Source organism: Phocoena sinus, chromosome 10 (genome assembly GCF_008692025.1).
Source record: "Phocoena sinus isolate mPhoSin1 chromosome 10, mPhoSin1.pri, whole genome shotgun sequence".
Taxonomy (NCBI): Eukaryota; Metazoa; Chordata; class Mammalia; order Artiodactyla; family Phocoenidae; genus Phocoena; species Phocoena sinus.
The window spans coordinates 30,977,812-30,996,778 of NC_045772.1; the positions used below are offsets into that span (position 1 = coordinate 30,977,812).

General features: G+C 38.0%; 1 protein-coding gene across 6 annotated transcripts in view; it reads left to right on the forward strand.

The window, feature by feature from the left end:
- POC1B (POC1 centriolar protein B) overlaps positions 1-18,967 on the forward strand; it is a 102,703-nt gene that overhangs the window by 44,976 nt on the left and 38,760 nt on the right. For 5 of the 6 annotated variants that reach the window (XR_004351639.1, XM_032644331.1, XM_032644332.1 and 2 more), the window contains 6 exons: positions 240-347; positions 478-593; positions 1,952-2,085; positions 4,177-4,245; positions 4,983-5,135; positions 18,226-18,306. Coding sequence is in view for 5 of the 6 variants with exons in the window: in XM_032644331.1 (XP_032500222.1) it covers positions 240-347; positions 478-593; positions 1,952-2,085; positions 4,177-4,245; positions 4,983-5,135; positions 18,226-18,306 (661 nt within the window). In the remaining variant the exon portion in view is untranslated. The remainder of the gene's footprint in view (positions 1-239; positions 348-477; positions 594-1,951; positions 2,086-4,176; positions 4,246-4,982; positions 5,136-18,225; positions 18,307-18,967) is intronic. The other variant, XM_032644334.1, reaches the window with a different exon arrangement.

Sequence of the window (18,967 nt, forward strand, 5' to 3'; positions counted from 1 at the left end):
AGATTCTCAGTTAGTCTATATAGTATATTTTCATCTTTTTAATGGTCTATCAGTGTCTTTCGTTATGCTTATTTTTAGTTGGAAAAGGTGTTGGTAGCAGAATAGGAGTTTGCTGCATGGTGTGCCAACACTGGCCTAGGGTATTTAATATGTACATGCATGTCATGTGTATGTCATTGTGGGGGTGGGGGTGATTGTCAGGAGCCTTCCATAACAATTATCTTTCTTATGCTTTCCAGGTTTTCACCTGATGGAAGACTAATTGTATCATGTAGTGAGGATAAAACTATTAAAATCTGGGATACCACAAATAAGCAATGTGTTAATAACTTCTCAGATTTTGTAGGGTAAGTCCATTCTCTTTTTGCATTTATATGGGTTAGTTTGCTATGGAGACATTTAATTATTACAATTCAAATAAAGAAATGAGAGTAAAGAGAAATCAAAATGTTAGACCATCTTATTCTTTTCTCCTAGGTTTGCAAATTTTGTGGATTTTAACCCTAATGGTACATGCATAGCTTCAGCAGGTTCTGATCATACCGTGAAAATCTGGGATATAAGAGTGAACAAGTTACTCCAGCATTATCAAGGTAACAATTTCCATAACAAAATTCAGTTGTAAAATGGGCTCCTCTAGGAAGTTCTTACGCTGACAGACTATCCTTCTCAGTGTGGCTTAGCCCTCTTAATGAGAAAGATGGGCTGACTTTGAACTAACTAGAGAAGAGTTAGCCCCTATCAGCAGCATGGTCCAAGGAGCTGGAGTAGAGGCCAGCGTACAGAATGGGGTGGAGGGACCTTAAAAATGATGCTAGGGCTGTAAAAAAAAAAAAAAAAGAAGAAAAAAGGTTACTGTAAGATTTTCAAACTTTAGTTATCTGTTTAGTTTAGGCCCATGTACCGCAAAAAAAAAAAAGAATCCAGGATAGAAGTTGACTCAGAAGGAGATACCTGAGTACAGATAGGTGTTATAACTGGTAGAAAACAACATCCTACTGTGCCCATATATTGAAGTTAAAAGAGAAATGAATTGATTTTTTAGTGTATATTAGATTTATATTAAATCCACATTTCCCTTTCTTTTTTTTTTTTGGTTTTTTTGTTTGTTTGTTTTTTGCGGTACGTGGGCCTCTCACTGTTGTGGCCTCTCCCGTTGTGGAGCACAGGCTCCGGACGCGCAGGCTCAGCAGCCATGGCTCACGGGCCCAGCCGCTCTGCGGCATGTGGGATCCTCCCGGACCGGAGCATGAACCCTTGTCCCCTGCATTGGCAGGCGGACTCTCAACCACTGCGCCACCAGGGAAGCCCCACATTTCCCTGTCTTAATAACTATAATGTAGCAGACACTGTGCTAAATCCTCACAACAGCCCTAAGAGGTATTACTATTACCTCCACTTTAAAGATAAGGAAACTGAGGCTTAAAGGGGCTAAGTTACTTGCTAAAATATTGATAGAACTGACATGGGACTTTCTGTTTATAAAGTACATTTTTATAAAATACATTGATGAACAAACTTTTGATCGCTGTGTTATGCTGCCTCCTATTGGAAGGAGGTTGTCCAGAAATGAATTCTCAAGCTGGCAAGACTGCCCTTCTCCAAATATATCTCCATACTCTTCACCCCTTGACCCAAGCAACTAACTGGTAATTAAATTTAGTTTAAGGCTAAGATGTATACCTTATGTGAGCTGGTGGTAACCAATGGTTGCTTATATTGGTAATATATCTGAAGATTTTATAGTTACGTGTTTATTAAGATCATTCTTCCATGACACACTCTCATTTGTAAAGCTATTCTGTGTCATGAGCTATGTGGAATTTTGGTTGCTGTGGAGACATTGCCCCTAATTGATTCTTTCAGTCTGGTATTGCTAATAGGGTAAAGGGGCATCTCTAGAATTAAGAATTATTCTCTGAACATTTTGCTTTAATTTTCTACAAATCAGTTCACAGCGGTGGAGTTAATTGTGTGTCATTCCATCCTTCGGGTAACTATCTCATCACTGCTTCTTCAGATGGTATGCTTAAGATTCTGGACCTCTTAGAAGGAAGGCTTATATATACACTTCAAGGACATACGGTATGAACAGTAAGATTTTTACTTCTTAAATAATATATCTTTAAAAGTTTTGATCCATTTTATTATATGGCTTTATTATTTTTCCAAGTGTAGCACACATTGCTGCTACCACAATGTGTTTTTTTTTTTTTTGCTTCCAAGGCTATGTTTTTTATTTTAAAATAAATATTATTTCTCTTTAAATAAATATTATTTATTGTAATTCATGTCAAAATCAATGTGTATCTTTCAGTGGACATTAACTTAATCCTTTACTGCTATCTTCCTCAGTATGTAGTATAGGTTTGACTGGGTAAATAGTGATGGATACATGTTTTTCTTCTGATCTTTCCCCTCATGTGGAGGCTGTCCCACTAGCTTTGACCCTCTTAGCCTCCACACCCCCTCACTCTCTCCTTTCACTAATCTGATTGGCGAGTTTAGAAGGAGAAATTTGACAAGTCAAGCCCAATGCCTTCTACTCTTGGAAGCCTGTGCCTGTCTGTATGGTTTTCCTCTGATATTTCTTGTGGGGAGGCCTGCCCTTGTCCAGCCTTGCCTGTGACTGGGTACTCAAATCTGACTCATTCTGGGATTCAGTTCTAGAAAGCCCACTTGCCCACAGATAAAGCCACATTTTCTCTTTATAAGCCTTCATCAGTAAGAAAGGTAATATTTCTTTTGTCTTATTTTTCAATTGTTTTAGGAACCCAGTGGGGAAGTGGGGTGCTATCTATTGAGCCTGTTCAATCACACACACACACACACACAAACAAACACAAACACACATATACACTAGTATATAATGTACTAAAGAAAAACTTTTTAAGTGTAGAAACTATCTTTCCTTTCTGGGTAAATATTCAAACTTCTCTAAATTTTTTAGAATGCATCCTCTTTTTTTTTAAATAAGATGTACTATGTACTTCCTTTTAACCAAGTATAAGTTATTTATATCCAGAAATAGAATGGGTTTTGTGGTCTAAGGGAGAAGTTTTTTTTTTCTGCCTTCATGTATCCTGCCGGACTTCCTGCTTGCTTTATCATTTGTTCTGCAGCTGTGTTAGAGTGAAGCAGAAATAGACACTAACCAGCTCAGATATATGTGTACCCATGGATTTAGGCTGGATGAACAACAAATAAAAGTGGCCAAAGATTAAAATATCCATGGATGAAGGACAGAGTAATAGAAAAAAGATAAATAAAATAATTTAGGAGAAAAGCACTACACATGAAGATGGAATATTTCACAGTCTGGAGGTGAAGGTGTTTATGAGGCTATAATAACCTGAGTCTGTGGGATGGTCTACTTGAAAAATAGATGTTTTTCCCCCAAGATTTTCTTGCATAGATTAAGGACATATTAAAAACAAACAGTATACGCATATTTTTGAAATGAGGAAGATTTACTCTTATCTTGACTGAAAATTGACCTAGAGGTCATGTTGTGACTGTGCCGGGTATAGTCTTGTCCAGCTCCACAGCCATTGCTCCATTTCGTGTTCCTGTTACCTCTCACCCAGATAATTGCAGTAACTTCCTGACTGCCCTGCAACCATTTGTTCTGACTCCAACTCATCGTTCTCACAATCGTGATATCAATTTTCATCAATCACAGCTCTTCTATCCATGTCCTGCTCTTAAAACTTTGAGTGGCTCAATATTGCCCACATGAAGGGAGAGCTCAGCGAAGCCTGTTGTGGTCAGGAAATAAGCTTGGTTCGTGCAGCCTCATTCCCGTCACCTGCAGAATTGTCATTCAGTTTCTGCTAGTGATTTGTTGAATAAAGAATCCAAAGCCAGAAAATCTTAACAGAAATTCTTACTAACTTACCTATGCACAAGCTTTTCTTTAAAGGGGAGAAGAGTGTATTTTCTCATTTTTATTAGCATCTCTTTTTTCACTTAGTATCATTTATAGATGTTTTAATGTAATTGGGTTGACTCTTTGATTCTCTTTGCCTGCATAAGTTACTAACAGCTGGATATGTTCTCAAGACATTGCATAAATAGTCTGCACAAGTTAGGATGAAAAATTAATACTCACGGCCCTCTTGGCCATGAGAACACATTACCAAGTAAGTTTTTCTTTTATCTCCCTTTATTTCTTAGGGGCCTGTCTTCACTGTTACATTTTCAAAAGGTGGAGAGCTGTTTACATCAGGAGGTGCAGATGCACAGGTTTGTAAATCTCTCGGCTCCCTCTTTGATTTGGATAGGGGAATGGAATCTGAGACCTCACCTAAGATTTTTACAACCAGCTAGTTTGTATATGTTAAGATGATTATCAGTGAGTTTATATTTTAATTTAGTGCCAGGAAGTCTGCTATCTCATAGCTGAAATACTTCCAGTTCTGATAGTTTTTGGAACTCAAATAGCAGTTATTTTCTTTTGCTCATCTTTACACTTAATTATAATACATAAAACTGACACTTACTGAATACCTAATATTGGTGTGGCCCTTTCACTTGAATTATTGCCTAATCTATTGTCTGTATGCCTTGTTTTTCAAATGTTGATTAAGCTCCTTGAGGATGGTAAAATTAAATTGTTTGTATAGCAAATCTGCATTTATTTGAAATGACCAAAAGTCATTCAGAGCCAGATTTATTGAATAAGGTGGACAGTAAAGCCAGAAACATGATTTTGGGCTTTGGGAAAAATAAAAGAGGATTTTAAGGTAATAAGTTATTTTCTTAATATGAATTTTAAACTGGACATAAAGGCAATTTGAAATGCTAAATCTCTCCCTATCACCCTTTAAAAAAAAAAGTGTTGAGATGTAGTGTTGTCAGAATATATATCTAGCCTTCCTGACTATTTTGAGAGACAATTCTATATATTCATTTTTTTAAAAATTTACTTCTACTGCTTGTACATGCAAGTCAATAACTGCCAACCTGATGAATTTTTATAGGTCTTATTGTGGAGGACTAACTTTGATGAACTGAATTGTAAAGATGTTATTAAAAGAAACCTCAAAAGATTACACTTTGATTCACCACCACATCTTCTCGATATCTACCCAAGGACACCACATCCCCAGGAGGGGAAAATTGAAACTGTTGAAGTGAGTACTTTGTGCATATTTGCCCTACCATTTGTTAAGTGTACACTTTGGGGCTGTTGGTCAACTAGATGCTTGAAATTATACTTAATTAGATGAAACCTAGTCCTGCTTTAAAACAGCAGCACTTCAAGAAACAATTATTTTCACTAATAAAATAAAACTATAAATAAGGTAGTGTGTAATAGTACTAAAGCCTCTCATATTTGCTTCTTGAAGATTTAGAAATAAAACTTAAAAATTGTGTTAATAATAATGGAAATGAGGAATCAAATCTAAGACCTCTGATGACTGTAAAGTCTGAGCTGGCTTCATATTCTAGACATGTTTAGGGAGCTCATGTGATGGCTGTCATGAGAGCAGGGCTGAAGGGCAAGAATTTTTAGAGCAGTTATTGAAATAGGTATCTTGAAGCCCTTTTACAACAAAAAAATAAAATAAAAGGTCTTATGAACAGTAAAAAGAAGAGACTTAAGCATTAAACCTAATAGTTGAGGCCATTTTAGTGTTTGCCAACATATATTTTCAAGTATATAATTATCTGTTTAGCTGTAAATTTTTGTTGGCAAGTTCCCTTAGGTCCTATAGATTTAAATGTTCTACTCTCTTCAAAGAAAAGAGTTCTGTCTTTGCTGGGTACTTTGCTGGTATTAGTCTATTTCTTTCCATTTTGCATGATTCTTTTTTTTTTTTGGCTGGCTTGTGGGATCTTCGTTCCCCAACCAGGGATTGAACCCGGGTCCACAGCAGTGAAAGCGCCGAATCCTAACCACTGGACTGCCAGGGAATTCCCATTGCATGATTCTTCTTAAGTTGTTTTTTCTCTCAGAAAGAGCAGATATCCGGAATTACTATTATCTGTTCATCTGAATTTTTTTTCCAATCACTGGCAGAGTCTTTCTTTGCTTTTCAAGTAGATATTTAAAAATTCTTAAGATATTATTCCTGAGTGGCAGTTCACAGCCACCTCCTGCTTGTTATTCATGCTGTGGTTCCAGACCCCCTTCTGTGGTCTCTGGCTTCCTTACCCTGTGTCAGTTCTTTAATTTTGGTTTCCTTGGTCTTAGCCTTTTCTCTTACCTCAGGTATTTCTTTTAGTCTCAGGTTTTGTGTATGTGCGTGTGCATGTGCACGCATGCATAAATTTAAGTTTTTAAAACTTTTAATTCTTTTAGACTGTTTTTTAGATTTTGTTTAATCTAGCCACATTTGGGGGATTTCTGTCCTTGTTTTTCAATGGTAGTGTTTATTTTCAGTTCTTTGCTATAATTTTTGTCCTCTCCGACTTCCGACCATCTTTCCAGACCTTCTAACTAAAGTGTTTACCATTGTGCTTTACTACATCTTCATGCCACTTATTGTATTATCATTTCCCCCTCTTTCATTTCTTTGAAAGAAAGAATGTAATGTAATTTGTGGCTCACCACATTTTTGTTTCTGTTTCTGCAATTATGGATGCATTTGTTGATCCCCTGTGATCCCATGCATTCACATCAAATATATGTGAAATATATTTTAACTTGAGTTTTCTTGTTTTACCTAAGCTGGTTTTATTGACTCTTGGTGTTTTATATTCTAGTATTTCTGTAGCTTAGCTGGGCCTGATCAGCAACATTGCTGCTGCCCTCTCATCTGCTTAGCCACCTACCTTTCCAGTGTGGTAGGTGACAGAGCTGCAGGCTGGGCCCAGGTCTCTTTACTCCTAATTCAGTTATACTTCCATGACATCACACTGCCTCAGCACTGAGGATTCAAGCCATTTTCTCTGTGATTTACTCTCAGCCCCAGCTCACTTAAGAGTGCTAGACTTACTTTTTTTTTTTTTTTTTTTTTTTTACGGTACGTGGGTCTCTCACCGCTGTGGCCTCTCCCGTTGCAGAGCACAGGCTCCGGATGCGCAGGCCCAGCGGCCACGGCTCACAGGCCCAGCCGCTCCGCAGCATGTGGGATCCTCCCAGACTGGGGCACGAACCCATGTCCCCTGCATCGGCAGGCGGATTCTCAACCACTGCGCCACCAGGGAAGCCCTAGACTTTCTTTAAAGTGTCAACAAGTTCTCTAAGTAGCTCTTCTCTGACAGTGGAGCCAGAAAGCAGTAAAAGCAGCTGGGTTGCTTTCTATGGCTAGGTCAAGATGACCCAGGCCATGCAGAGCCACTCTCAACCCATATTTTTCACATATACCCTTAAAAAATCTATTAAAAACTGGCTTTTCATCTTGGAGTTACACCTCAGTTACACTATACAGAATCTTGAACACTGTGACTGAATTACGTTTGTTGCCTTAAGAAAGTCAGCCTCTGTGTACAGTTTAAATTAGCTGTACACACTCATACATACTCACTGAATGGGGACTGAAATAAACTTATAGTAGCAACTGTAGTATCTATCATTTATCTACCACAAAAATTTTAGAAAATGGCACTTCTGAGAAAGTGAATGTCAGTTTCTAATCCTAGGGGATCAGAGACCAATTCATAAAGAGTCATTATCCATTTCTTTCCCTTATCTTAGTTACAGAAGATGATTGGGGGAACCAATGCTCTGTCTCCCTAAGCGTAAACAAGTAATTATGATTTACCACTCTAAATATGGTTTGTATACAGGACAGTGATGAGAGAAATGTCCCGGGAGTGTATACAGATTGTGCACATAGATATTCTCTACAACTCTACTTACTATTTTTATTTTTCATATTTACCAAAAGGCTTGGTTCTTACTAGATGCCAGTACGTAATAGAGAGTATTGAACATTTATTAAATATCAGTTACTACCTGGGCGCTTTACATTTATTATCTGCTTAAATTAAGTATACAGTATGACTTAATATTTGTCAAAATTCAGAGTTTGTGATATGAAATGCCAGAGATTTTATGATATACGATTCTGCATATGAACAACCAACTGTTCGTTTTTTTTTTTCCCTTAAAATCTCTTATAATAAAGCAAGGGTGTAAAGTTTTCTGGACAGAGAACATCTTTAATGTTATGAACAAATAATTATTAAATATCAAATTATTTTTTAAAGTAATGTCTGTGAATCCCTCATAGAGCCAAAAGACTATAAATTTTTAAATATCATTTAGAATAGAATAGTATGAATCAGAAGTTGTACTGTGCTCATTTAAGATTAGCAAATTTTACTTTGAAATACTAAATTTGATGGATTAGATTTTTTTTTTTCAAAGCTTTAGGCAAGGTCAGCTTACATATGTTACTTTGGAAATATTTGGAAACTAGTAAACCTTTTTTTTTTTTTTTTTTTTTTCTCGATACGCCGGCCTCTCACTGCTATGGCCTCTCCCGTTGCGGAGCACAGGCTCCGGACGCGCAGGCTCAGCGGCCATGGCTCACGGGCCCAGCCGCTCCGCGGCATGTGGGATCTTCCCGGACCGGGGCACGAACCCGTGTACCCTGCATCGGCAGGCGGACTCTCAACCACTGCACCACCAGGGAAGCCCCATCAAGCACCATTTTTATCCCATGAGAAATTGAGGCACATGTGAATTAAATCTTTTTTTTTATTTTTAAATTTAATTAATTTTTTTTTTTAATACAGCAGGTTCTTTTTCTTTTTTTTTTTTTGTGGTACACGGGCCTCTCACTGTTGCGGCCTCTCCCGTTGCAGAGCACAGGCTCCGGACGCGCAGGCTCAGCAGCCATGGCTCACAGGCCCAGCCGCTCTGTGGCGTGTGGGATCTTCCCGGACCGGGGCACGAACCCGTGTACCCTGCATTGGCAGGCGGACTCTCAACCACTGCGCCACCAGTGAAGCCCAGCAGGTTCTTATTAGTCATCAATTTTATACACATCAGTGTATACATGTCAATCCCAATCTCCCAATTCATCACACCACCACCACCACCACCACCCTGTGCCTTTCGCCCCTTGGTTTCCATGTTTGTTCTCTACATCTGTGTCTCAACTTCTGCCCTGCAAACCAGTTCATCTGTACCATTTTTCTAGGTTCCACATACATGCGTTAATATACAATATTTGTTTTTCTCTTTCTGACTTACTTCACTCTGTATGACAGTCTCTAGATCCATCTGTGTCTCAACAAATGACCCAATTTCTTTCCTTCTTATGGCTGAGTAATATTCCATTGTATACATGTACCACATCTTCTTTATCCATTCGTCTGTCGATGGGCATTTAGGTTGCTTCCATGACCTGGCTACTGTAAATAGTGCTGCAATGAACATTGGGGTGCATGTGTCTTTTTGAATGATGGTTTTCTCTGGGTATATGCCCAGTAGTGGGATTGCTGGATCATATGGTAATTCTATGTTTAGTTTTTTAAGGAACCTCCAAACTGTTCTCCATAGTGGCTGTATCAATTTACATTCCCACCAACAATGCAAGAGGGTTCCCTTTTCTCCACACCCTCTCTAGCATTTGTTGTTTGTAGATTTTCTGATGATGCCCATTCTAACTGGTATGAGGTGATAGATACCTCATTGTAGTTTTGATTTGTATTTCTCTAATAATTAGTGATGTTGAGCAGCTTTTCATGTGTTTCTTGGCCATCTGTATGTCTTTGGAGAAATGACTATTTAGGTCTTCTGCCCATTTTTGGATTGGGTTGTTTGTTGTTTTAATATGGAGCTGCATGAGCTGTTTGTATATTTTGGAGATTAATCCTTTGTCTGTTGCTTCATTTGCAAATATTTTCTCCCATTCTGAGGGTTGTCTTTTCGTCTTGTTTATGGTTTCCTTTGCTGTGCAAAAGCTTTGAAGTTTCATTAGGTCCCGTTTGTTTATTTTTGTTTTTATTTCATTACTCTAGGAGGTGGATCACAAAAGATCTTGCTGTGACTTATGTTAAAGAGTGTTCTTCCTATATTTTCCTCTAAGAGTTTTATAGTGTCCAGTCTTACGTTTAGGTCTCTAATCCATTTTGAGTTTATTTTTTTGTATGGTGTTAAGGAGTGTTCCAATTTCATTCTTTTACATGTAGCTGTCCAGTTTTCCCAGCACCATTTATTGAAGAGACTGTCTTTTCTCCATTGTATATCCTTGCCTCCTTTGTCGTAGATCCATTTAACATAGGTACGTGGGTTTATCTCTGGGCTTTCTATCTTGTTCCATTGATCTATGTTTCTGATTTTGTGCCAGTACCATATTGTCTTGATTACTGTAGCTTTGTAACATAGTCTGAAGTCAGGGAGTCTGATTCCTCCGGCTCTGTCTTTTTTCCCTCAAGACTGCTTTCGCTTTTCAGGGTCTTTTGTGTCTCCATACAAATTTTAAGATTTTTTGTTCTAGTTCCCTAAAACATGCCATTGGTAATTTGGTAGGGATTGCATTGAATCTGTAGATTGCTTTGGGTAGTAGAATCATTTTCACAATATTGATCCTTTCAGTCCAAGAACATGGTATATTTCTCCATCTGTTGGTATCATCTTTAATTTCTTTCATCAGTGTCTTATCGTTTTCTGCATACAGGTCTTTTGTCTCCCTAGGTAGGTTTATTCCTAGGTATTTTATTCTTTTTGTTGCAGTGGTAAATGGGAGTGTTTCCTTAATTTCTCTTTCAGATTTTTCATCATTAGTGTATAGGAATGCAAGAGATTTCTGTGCATTAATTTTGTATCCTGCAACTTTACCAAAGTCATTGATTAGCTCTAGCAGTTTTCTGGTGGGATCTTTAGGATTCTCTATGTATAGTATCATGTCATCTGCAAACAGTGACAGTTTGACTTCTTCTTTTCCAATTTGTATTCCTTTTATTTCTGTTTCTCCTCTGATTGCCGTGTCTAGGACTTCCAAAACTATGTTGAATAATAGTGGTGAGAGTGGACATCCTTGTCATGTTCCTGATCTTAGAGGAAATGCTTTCAGGTTTTCACCATTGAGAATGATGTTTGCTGTGGGTTTGTCGTACATGGCCTTTACTGTGTTGAGGTAGGTTCCCTCTGTGCCCACTTTCTGAGGACTTTTTATCATAAATGTGTGTTGAATTTTGTCAAAAGCTTTTTCTGCATCTATTGAGATGATCATATGGTTTTTATTCTTCAATTTGTTAATATGGTGTATCACGTTGATTGATTTGCATGTATTGAAGAATCCTTGCATCCCTGGGATAAATCCCACTTGATCATGGTGTATGATCCTTTTAATGTGTTGTTGGATTCTGTTTGCTAGTATTTTGTTGAGGATTTTTGCATCTATATTCATCAGTGATATTGGTCTGTAATTTTCTTTTTTTGTAGTATCTTTGTCTTGTTTTGGTATCAGGGTGATGGTGGCCTCATAGAATGAATTAGGGAATGCTCCTTCCGCTGCAATTCGTTGGAAGAGTTTGAGAAGGATGGGTGTTAGCTCTTCTCTAAATGTTTGATAGAATTCACCTGTGAAGCCATCTGGTCCTGGACTTTTGTTTCTTGGAAGATTTTTAATCACAGTTTCAATTTCATTACTTGTGATTGTTCTGTTCATATTTTCTATTTCTTCCTGGTTCAGTCTTGGAAAGTTATACCTTTCTAGGAATTTGTCCATTTCTTCCAGGTTGTCCCATTTATTGGCATAGAGTTGCTTGTAGTAGTCTCTTAGGATGCTTTGTATTTCTGTGGTGTCTGTTGTAACTTCTCTTTCATTTCTAATTTTATTGATTTGAGTCCTCTCCCTCTTTTTCTTGATGCGTCTGGCTAATGGTTTATCAGTTTTGTTTATCTTCTCAAAGAACCAGCTTTTAGTTTTATTGATCTTTGCTATTGTTTTCTTTGTTTCTATTTCATTTATTTCTGCTCTGATCTTTATGATTTCTTTCCTTCTGCTAACTTTGGGTTTTGTTTGTTCTTTCTCTCTTTCCTTTAGGTGTAACATTAGATTGTTTATTTGAGATTATTCTTGTTCCTTTAGGTGTCAGGTTAGATTGTTTATTTGAGATTTTTCTTGTTTCTTGAGGTAGGCTTGTATAGCTATAAAGCTACTTCCCTCTTAGAACTGCTTTGCTGCATCCCATAGGTTTTGGATCATCGTGTTTTCCTTGTCATTTGTCTCTAGGTATTTTTTGATTTCCTCTTTGATTTCTTCAGTGATCTCTTGGTTATTTAGTAACGTATTGTTTAGCCTCCATGTGTGTGTGTGTTTTACGTTTTTTTCCCTGTAATTGATTTCTAATCTCATAGCGTTGTTGTCAGAAAAGATGCTTGATATGATTTCAGTTTTCTTGAATCTACTGAGGCTTGATTTGTGACCCAAGATGTGATCTATCCTGGAGAATGTTCCGTGTGCACTTGAGAAGAAAGTATAATCTGCTGTTTTTGGATGGAATGTCCTATAAATATCAATTAAATCTATCTGATCTATTGTGTCATTTAAAGCTTGTGTTTCCTTATTTATTTTCATTTTGGATGATCTGTCCATTGATGTAAGTGAGGTGTTAAAGTCCCCCACAATTACTGTGTTACTGTTGATTTCCTCTTTTATAGCTGTTAGCAGTTGCCTTATGTATTGAGGTGCTCCTATGTTGAGTGCATATATATTTATAATTGTTACATCTTCTTCTTGGATTGATCCCTTGATCATTATGTAGTGTCCTTCCTTGTCTCTTGTAACATTCTTTATTTTAAAGTCTATTTTATGTGATGAGTATTGCTACTCCAGCTTTCTTTTGATTTCCATTTGCATGGAATATCTTTTTCCATCCCCTCACTTTCAGTCTGTGTATGTCCCTAGGTCTGATGTGGGTCTCTTGTAGACAGCACATAGATGGGTCTTGTTTTTCTATCCATTCGGCAAGCCTGTGTCTTTTGGTTGGAGCATTTAATCCATTCACGTTTAAGATAATTATCAATATGTATGTTCCTATGTCCATTTTCTTAATTGTTTTGGGTTTGCTTTTGTAGGTCCTTTTGTTCTCTTGTGTTTCCCACTTAGAGAAGTTCCTTTAGCATTTGTTGTAGTGCTGGTTTGGTGGTGATGAATTCTCTTAGCTTTTGCTTCTCTGTATAGCTTTTGATTTCTGCATCTAATCTGAATGAGGTTCTTGTTGGGTAGAGTAACCTTGGTTGTAGGTTCTTTCCTTTCATCACTTTAAGTATATCATGGCACTCCCCTGTGGCTTGTAGTTTCTGCTGAGAAATCAGCTGTTAACCTTATGGAAGTTCCCTTCTATGGTATTTGTCATTTTTCCCTTGCTGCTTTCAATAAGTTTTCTTTGTCTTTAATTTTTGCCAGTTTGATTACTGTGTGTCTCAATGTGTTTCTCCTTGAGTTTATCCTGTATGGGACTCTCTGTGCTTCCTGGACTTGGGTGGCTATTTCCTTACCCATGTTAAGGAAGTTTTCGACTGTAATCTCTTCAAATATTTTCTCGGGTCCTTTCTCTCTCTCTTCTTCTTCTGGGACCCCTATAATGCAAATGTTGTTGAGTTTAATGTTGTCCCAGAGGTCTCTTAGGCTGTCTTCATTTCTTTTCATTCTTTTTTCTTTATTCTGTTCCACAGCAGTGAATTCCACCATTCTGTCTTCCAGGTCACTCATCTGTTCTTCTGCCTCAGTTATTCTGCTATTGATTCATTGTAGTGTAATTTTCATTTCAGTTATTGTATTGTTCATCTCTGTTTGTTCTTTAATTCTTCTAGGTTTTTGTTAAACATTTCTTGCATCTTCTCGATCTTTGCCTCCATTCTTTTTCTGAGGTCCTTGATCATCTTCACTATCATTATTCTGAATTCTTTTTCTGGAACGTTGCCTATCTCTGCTTCATTTCATTGTTTTTCTGGGGGTTTATGTTGTTCCTTCATCTGGTACATAGCCCTCTGCCTTTTCATCTTGTCTATCTTTCTGTGAATGTGGTTTTTGTTCACAGGCTGTAGGACAGTAGTTCTTCTTGCTTCTGCTGTCTGCCCTCTGGTGGATGAGGCTATCTAAGAGGCTTGTGTAAGTTTCCTGATGGGAGGGAGTGGTGGTGGGTAGAGCTGGGTGTTGCTCTGGTGGGCAGAGCTCAGTAAAACTTTAATCTGCTTGACTGCTGATGGGTGGGGCTGGGTTCCCTCCCTGTTGGTTGTTTGGCCTGAGGCAACCCAACACTGGAGCCTACCTGGGCTCTTTGGTGGGGCTAATGGCAGACTCTGTGAGGGCTCACGCCAAGGAGTACTTCCCAGAACTTCTGCTGCCAATGTCCTTGTCCCCACGGTGAGCTACAGCCACCCCCTGCCTCTGCAGGAAACCCTCCAACACTAGCAGGCAGGTCTGTATCAGTTTCCCCTGGGGTCACTGCTCCTTCCCCAGGGTCCTGATGCGCACACTACTTTGTGTGTGTCTCCCAAGAGTGGAGTCTCTGTTTCCCGCAGTCCTGTTGAAGTCCTGCAACAAATCCCACTAGCCTTCAAAGTCTGATTCTCTAGGAATTCCTCCTCCCGTTGCCGGACCCCCAGGTTGGGAAGCCTGACATGGGGCCCAGAACCTTCACTCCAGCGGGTGGACTTCTGTGGTATAAGTGTTCGCCAGTCTGTGAGTCACCCACCCAGCAGTTATGGGATTTGATGTTACTGTGATTGCACCCCTCCTACCGTCTCATTGTGGCTTCTCCTTTGTCTTTGGATGTGGGGTATCTTTTTTGGTGAGTTCCAGTGTCTTCCTGTTGATGATTGTCCAGCAGCTAGTTGTGATTCTGTTCTCGCAAGAGGGAGTGAGAGCACGTCCTTCTACTCTGCCATCTTGGTTCCTAGTCTGTGAATTAAATCTTAAAGCTAGTAAGTAACAACATGAGAATTCCAACCCAGTCACTCTGGTTCCATTCTGTACCTTTAACTATTTTGATGCAGTGCTTCAGTAGAATAAAAAGTTAATTTCATCCTGTTAACAGATATTGGACATCGTACTAGCTTTAGAGTGTGAAACAGTGAACAAGATGGGCATGTTTCTTGCCCTTCAGAATTTGTCAGAAGCAGGGTTTGTGCTCATGGACTCCTCAGTACGATGGATACACCAGAACCTCAGAGTGGGATGGTATTGGTGAGGTCGTGTATACTAACCCTCTCTCGTGCATGAATCCCTTGTTTGGTGATGGAGAACTCAGCCTCTCATAAGGCAGCCAACCCCATTTCAAGGCAACTGTAGTTATTGAAGCGTTCTTTCCTTTAATAAAAATGGAGAGATAGTACTGTTAATATTCATGGAGGTTAGCTTGCAAAGAACTTAACTGTAAGTGTCACTGCCTCAGCATATTTTCTTTGCAGAGAAGACTGTAAACTTTTACTTAGTAAGAATTTCCTGCTCCATTTAATGTATATGGCAGCAACTGTGGTACAATACAGTAAAATATTGTTACATCAAAAGTTTCCCAGCTCGTAGAAGCTCAAGGATTTCTCTACGAGAAATGCTGACCATTTCCATGTGATTTAGTGGTTTTTTGAGCAATTCTGGTTTCAGATGGCAAAACCAGGTTGTATTTTTCATTGGTAAACAATTTCATATCTACACTAGGTGGCAGTAGATAAATGAGAATAATGTGTCTGCAAGCACTCTTTCTGGACAGCTGGCCCAAGATTAAAAGGAAAGCGAGTCAGCCTCAAGTTTCTTAACATTGCCTCGACTCTGGACTGGAGCTCATAGGAAGAAGGTTGTGCGTTCTGCTCTGTGGAATGGCCAGAAAGAAACATAGGTGTTGGTGGGCCAAGCAGGTAGTCCTACATGGTTCTAATTCCTCCTTCACTGCAGTGTGGGGATTACTGGGAGTGTACATCTCTACTTCTGACACAAGTGGCTGGATAGATGTAAATGCTTATTAATATTTCCAAAACTACAGCTGTACCCATCAAGCTTGATAAGTGCTGTTAAAATCATTCCACTCCTCTTACTACAGTCCCTGACTGTTGCAGTGTTGTCCTCACTGTTAACCCCTACTTTATTCTTGATACTCTACATGTTCCTGTCAGATTGATCTTTCTAAAGCACATTTTAGCCTCCAGTTTTTCTGTGCCTTCCCAAATTCCTTCACCCCTCACAATTTGACCCTTGCCACCCTCTCTTGTCGCTGCCCTGTGCAGCAGTATCGTGTCAGCATTCTGCCTCTATGCTCAGGGAGGCTTGTAACCTCATCTCTCTCTCTTTTTGCTTTTGTTTTATAAACCTTTTCTAAAGGAGCCATCACAAGGTCTGTTTCCTCCACGAGAAGCCTTTCTCACTAAGTGCTCAGTCAACAGTTTCTCCTTTGAGGTTCGTCAGTATGCTTTTTGCTGGTAGCATTTATTTGATACCAAGTTCTGCTATCTCTCTTGCCCTTTGTTTACTTCTTTGTATTCATAATGTTTAGTAAATAAATGGTGATCATGTGGTTTCTTTCCCTTTTTGTTTTTCTGAATTCTGAAATAATCTCCCTCAGAAGTAGTCACCACTCTAATTATTCCCTTGCTTTTCTTTTAAAGTTTACTATTTATGATTGAATCAGTAATGAGATATTTTTTCATTTTGGATAGTTTTAAACTTTATATAAATGGAATCATACTGCATATATTTTACTATAGCCCCCTCCTTTATTTAGCATTAAAATCCTGAGGTTCATGTGCATGGATTCTGAATTCATACATTCATATGTTGTTGCACATAGTTGTATTTCATTCATTTTCACAGCTGTATAGGATTTCAGTGAATTTACTACAGTAGTAATTCCCATGATTATACATTTATTCTACTGTTGATAAACAGGTGGGGATTTCTGATTGTGGTTTGTTTTTCTAATTAATTTACTGTTTATTGACATATAGTTGATTTACAGTGTTGTGTTAGTTTCTGCAACACTGTGGTTTGTTTCTGTTTTTGCCATTACAGTGTTGCTCTAAACAATGTCAGCATCATTGAGCTTTCTAGCTTTTGCAGTCTTGTAGGTGTTAAGCAGTATTTTGCTTTAATCGTCCCTTTTCTAATTACTACTAATGTTTCTGAAAATCTCTTCATATTCTAGATAACTGTTAGGTTTTCTATAATTTTTTCCTTAGGATTGCTCTTCTTTTCACATTGATTTGTAGGTTTTTCTTATATATTTTAGGTATTTGTCCTTTTTCAGTTTCAGATATAATATCTCCTCCTATTCCATTATCTGATTGTTAACTTTGTGGTAACCATTGTTAAACAGAAATCCTTAATTTTGGGGTAAACGGATCAATTTTTTTTTAATTTATTTAGTTTTTGCCTTATGGTTTTACTTTTGCAGCTTTTAAGATATTCTTCTCTACCCTGGGTCAGAAAGATATTCTTACACATTTACTTCTACTAACTTTGTAGTTTTAACATACCGTTTAGGTTTATAATTTATCTGCTGTCCATCTTTGTATGTAGTATTAGGCAGGGATCTATTTAGTGATCCCGTTTTCTTAGGTACAAGTCATCCTTCCTCTATTGATTTGTGGCACCATTTTTCCTTTGTATTTGTTTTCCATATATACAGGGCTTTGCTTCTGAACTCTTTATCGGATTGCTTCCTATTTTTTAAAGACTTCTTTAATGGCTTTATATGAGTTTTTTTTCTTTAAAGGTCATATGCATTTTTGGGGTTTTTTCCTGATGTATTTAAAAATTTCTATGGCATTATAAATTATGATTTTTAAAAATTTACATTTTCTGTGTGCTGAAGTACAGACAGGTAATTGACTTTGTATATCAATTTTGGATCTAGTAAACTCTTAGTTTTAATGATTCAGCAGTAGATTCTTTTAGGATTTCTTTATAGATAATTATATATGAATGACAATTTTTATTTCTTCTGTTCTAATTCTTACATCATAATGCTTTTATTTCCTTTTCTTGTCTTACTGAACTGGCTAGGACTTTTTTCTGCATCTTTTGAGGTGGGTCATTTCATTTTATTTTTAAAATCCCTTAATAGGTGAATCCCATTGATTTTCTAATGTAAAAGCAACTTTTTATTCCTGGGATAAATTCAACTTGCTCACAATGATCTTTTCTTATATATTGTTAGATTTGATAGGCTAATATTTTATTTAAAATTTTTGTATCTATGCTAATATATGGATATTTTCATTTTAGAATATATTAGGAAATACCCTCTAGATTATTAGAAATGGCATCCACTTTCCTATGGTATAAAAATCTAATATTAGCTTTTTTTAATGTATATATACAGATTAATCCAAAGCTTGATGTAGTCGATTTGCAGACCTCTACTCCCCCTGTTGTGGACATCCTTTCTTTTGATTCTACCACAGTAAGTTTTCTTTGGCATTTAAATGGTATTTAATCGTTTGGCACAATCCATTTTCCTTAAAAAGTGTGTGGGAGGGCTTCCCTGGTGGCACAGTGGTTGAGAGTCTGCCTGCCGATGCAGGGGATACGGGTTCGTGCCCCGGTCCGGGAAGATCCCACATGCCACGGAACGGCTGGGCCCGTGAGCCATGGCCGCTGAGCCTGTGCGTCCGGATCCTGTTGCTCCGCAATGGGAGAGGCCACAACAGTGAGAGGCCCGTGTACCACAAAAAAAAAAAAAAAAAAAAAAAAAAAGTGTGTGGGAGAGAACATAAAAAATGGGCTAAATAGCCTAACACCTTAGCATAGAAAAAACCTTGTACAAAAGTCATATTTACAATGTGTCTAAATAACCACAAGGGGGAGCAGTACCAATTTCTAGAAAAGCTTCGATTTGAGGACCTTGAGCTCAGTAGAATCCATACCGTCTCATCTCCTGTTAAGGTGCCACCCATGTGACATTTCACTTGCTGTCACAGAACAGATTTCCTTCTTTGGTAATTGCCTTTCAGAGGTGCTAAACTTACGTCTAGTCTCCTTAGAAGGTGTAAGAAAAGCAGTCATTTCCCTTTGTTCGTCTCTTGAAGGATAATCCAGAAATTAAGAAGTATTTCTAACACTTG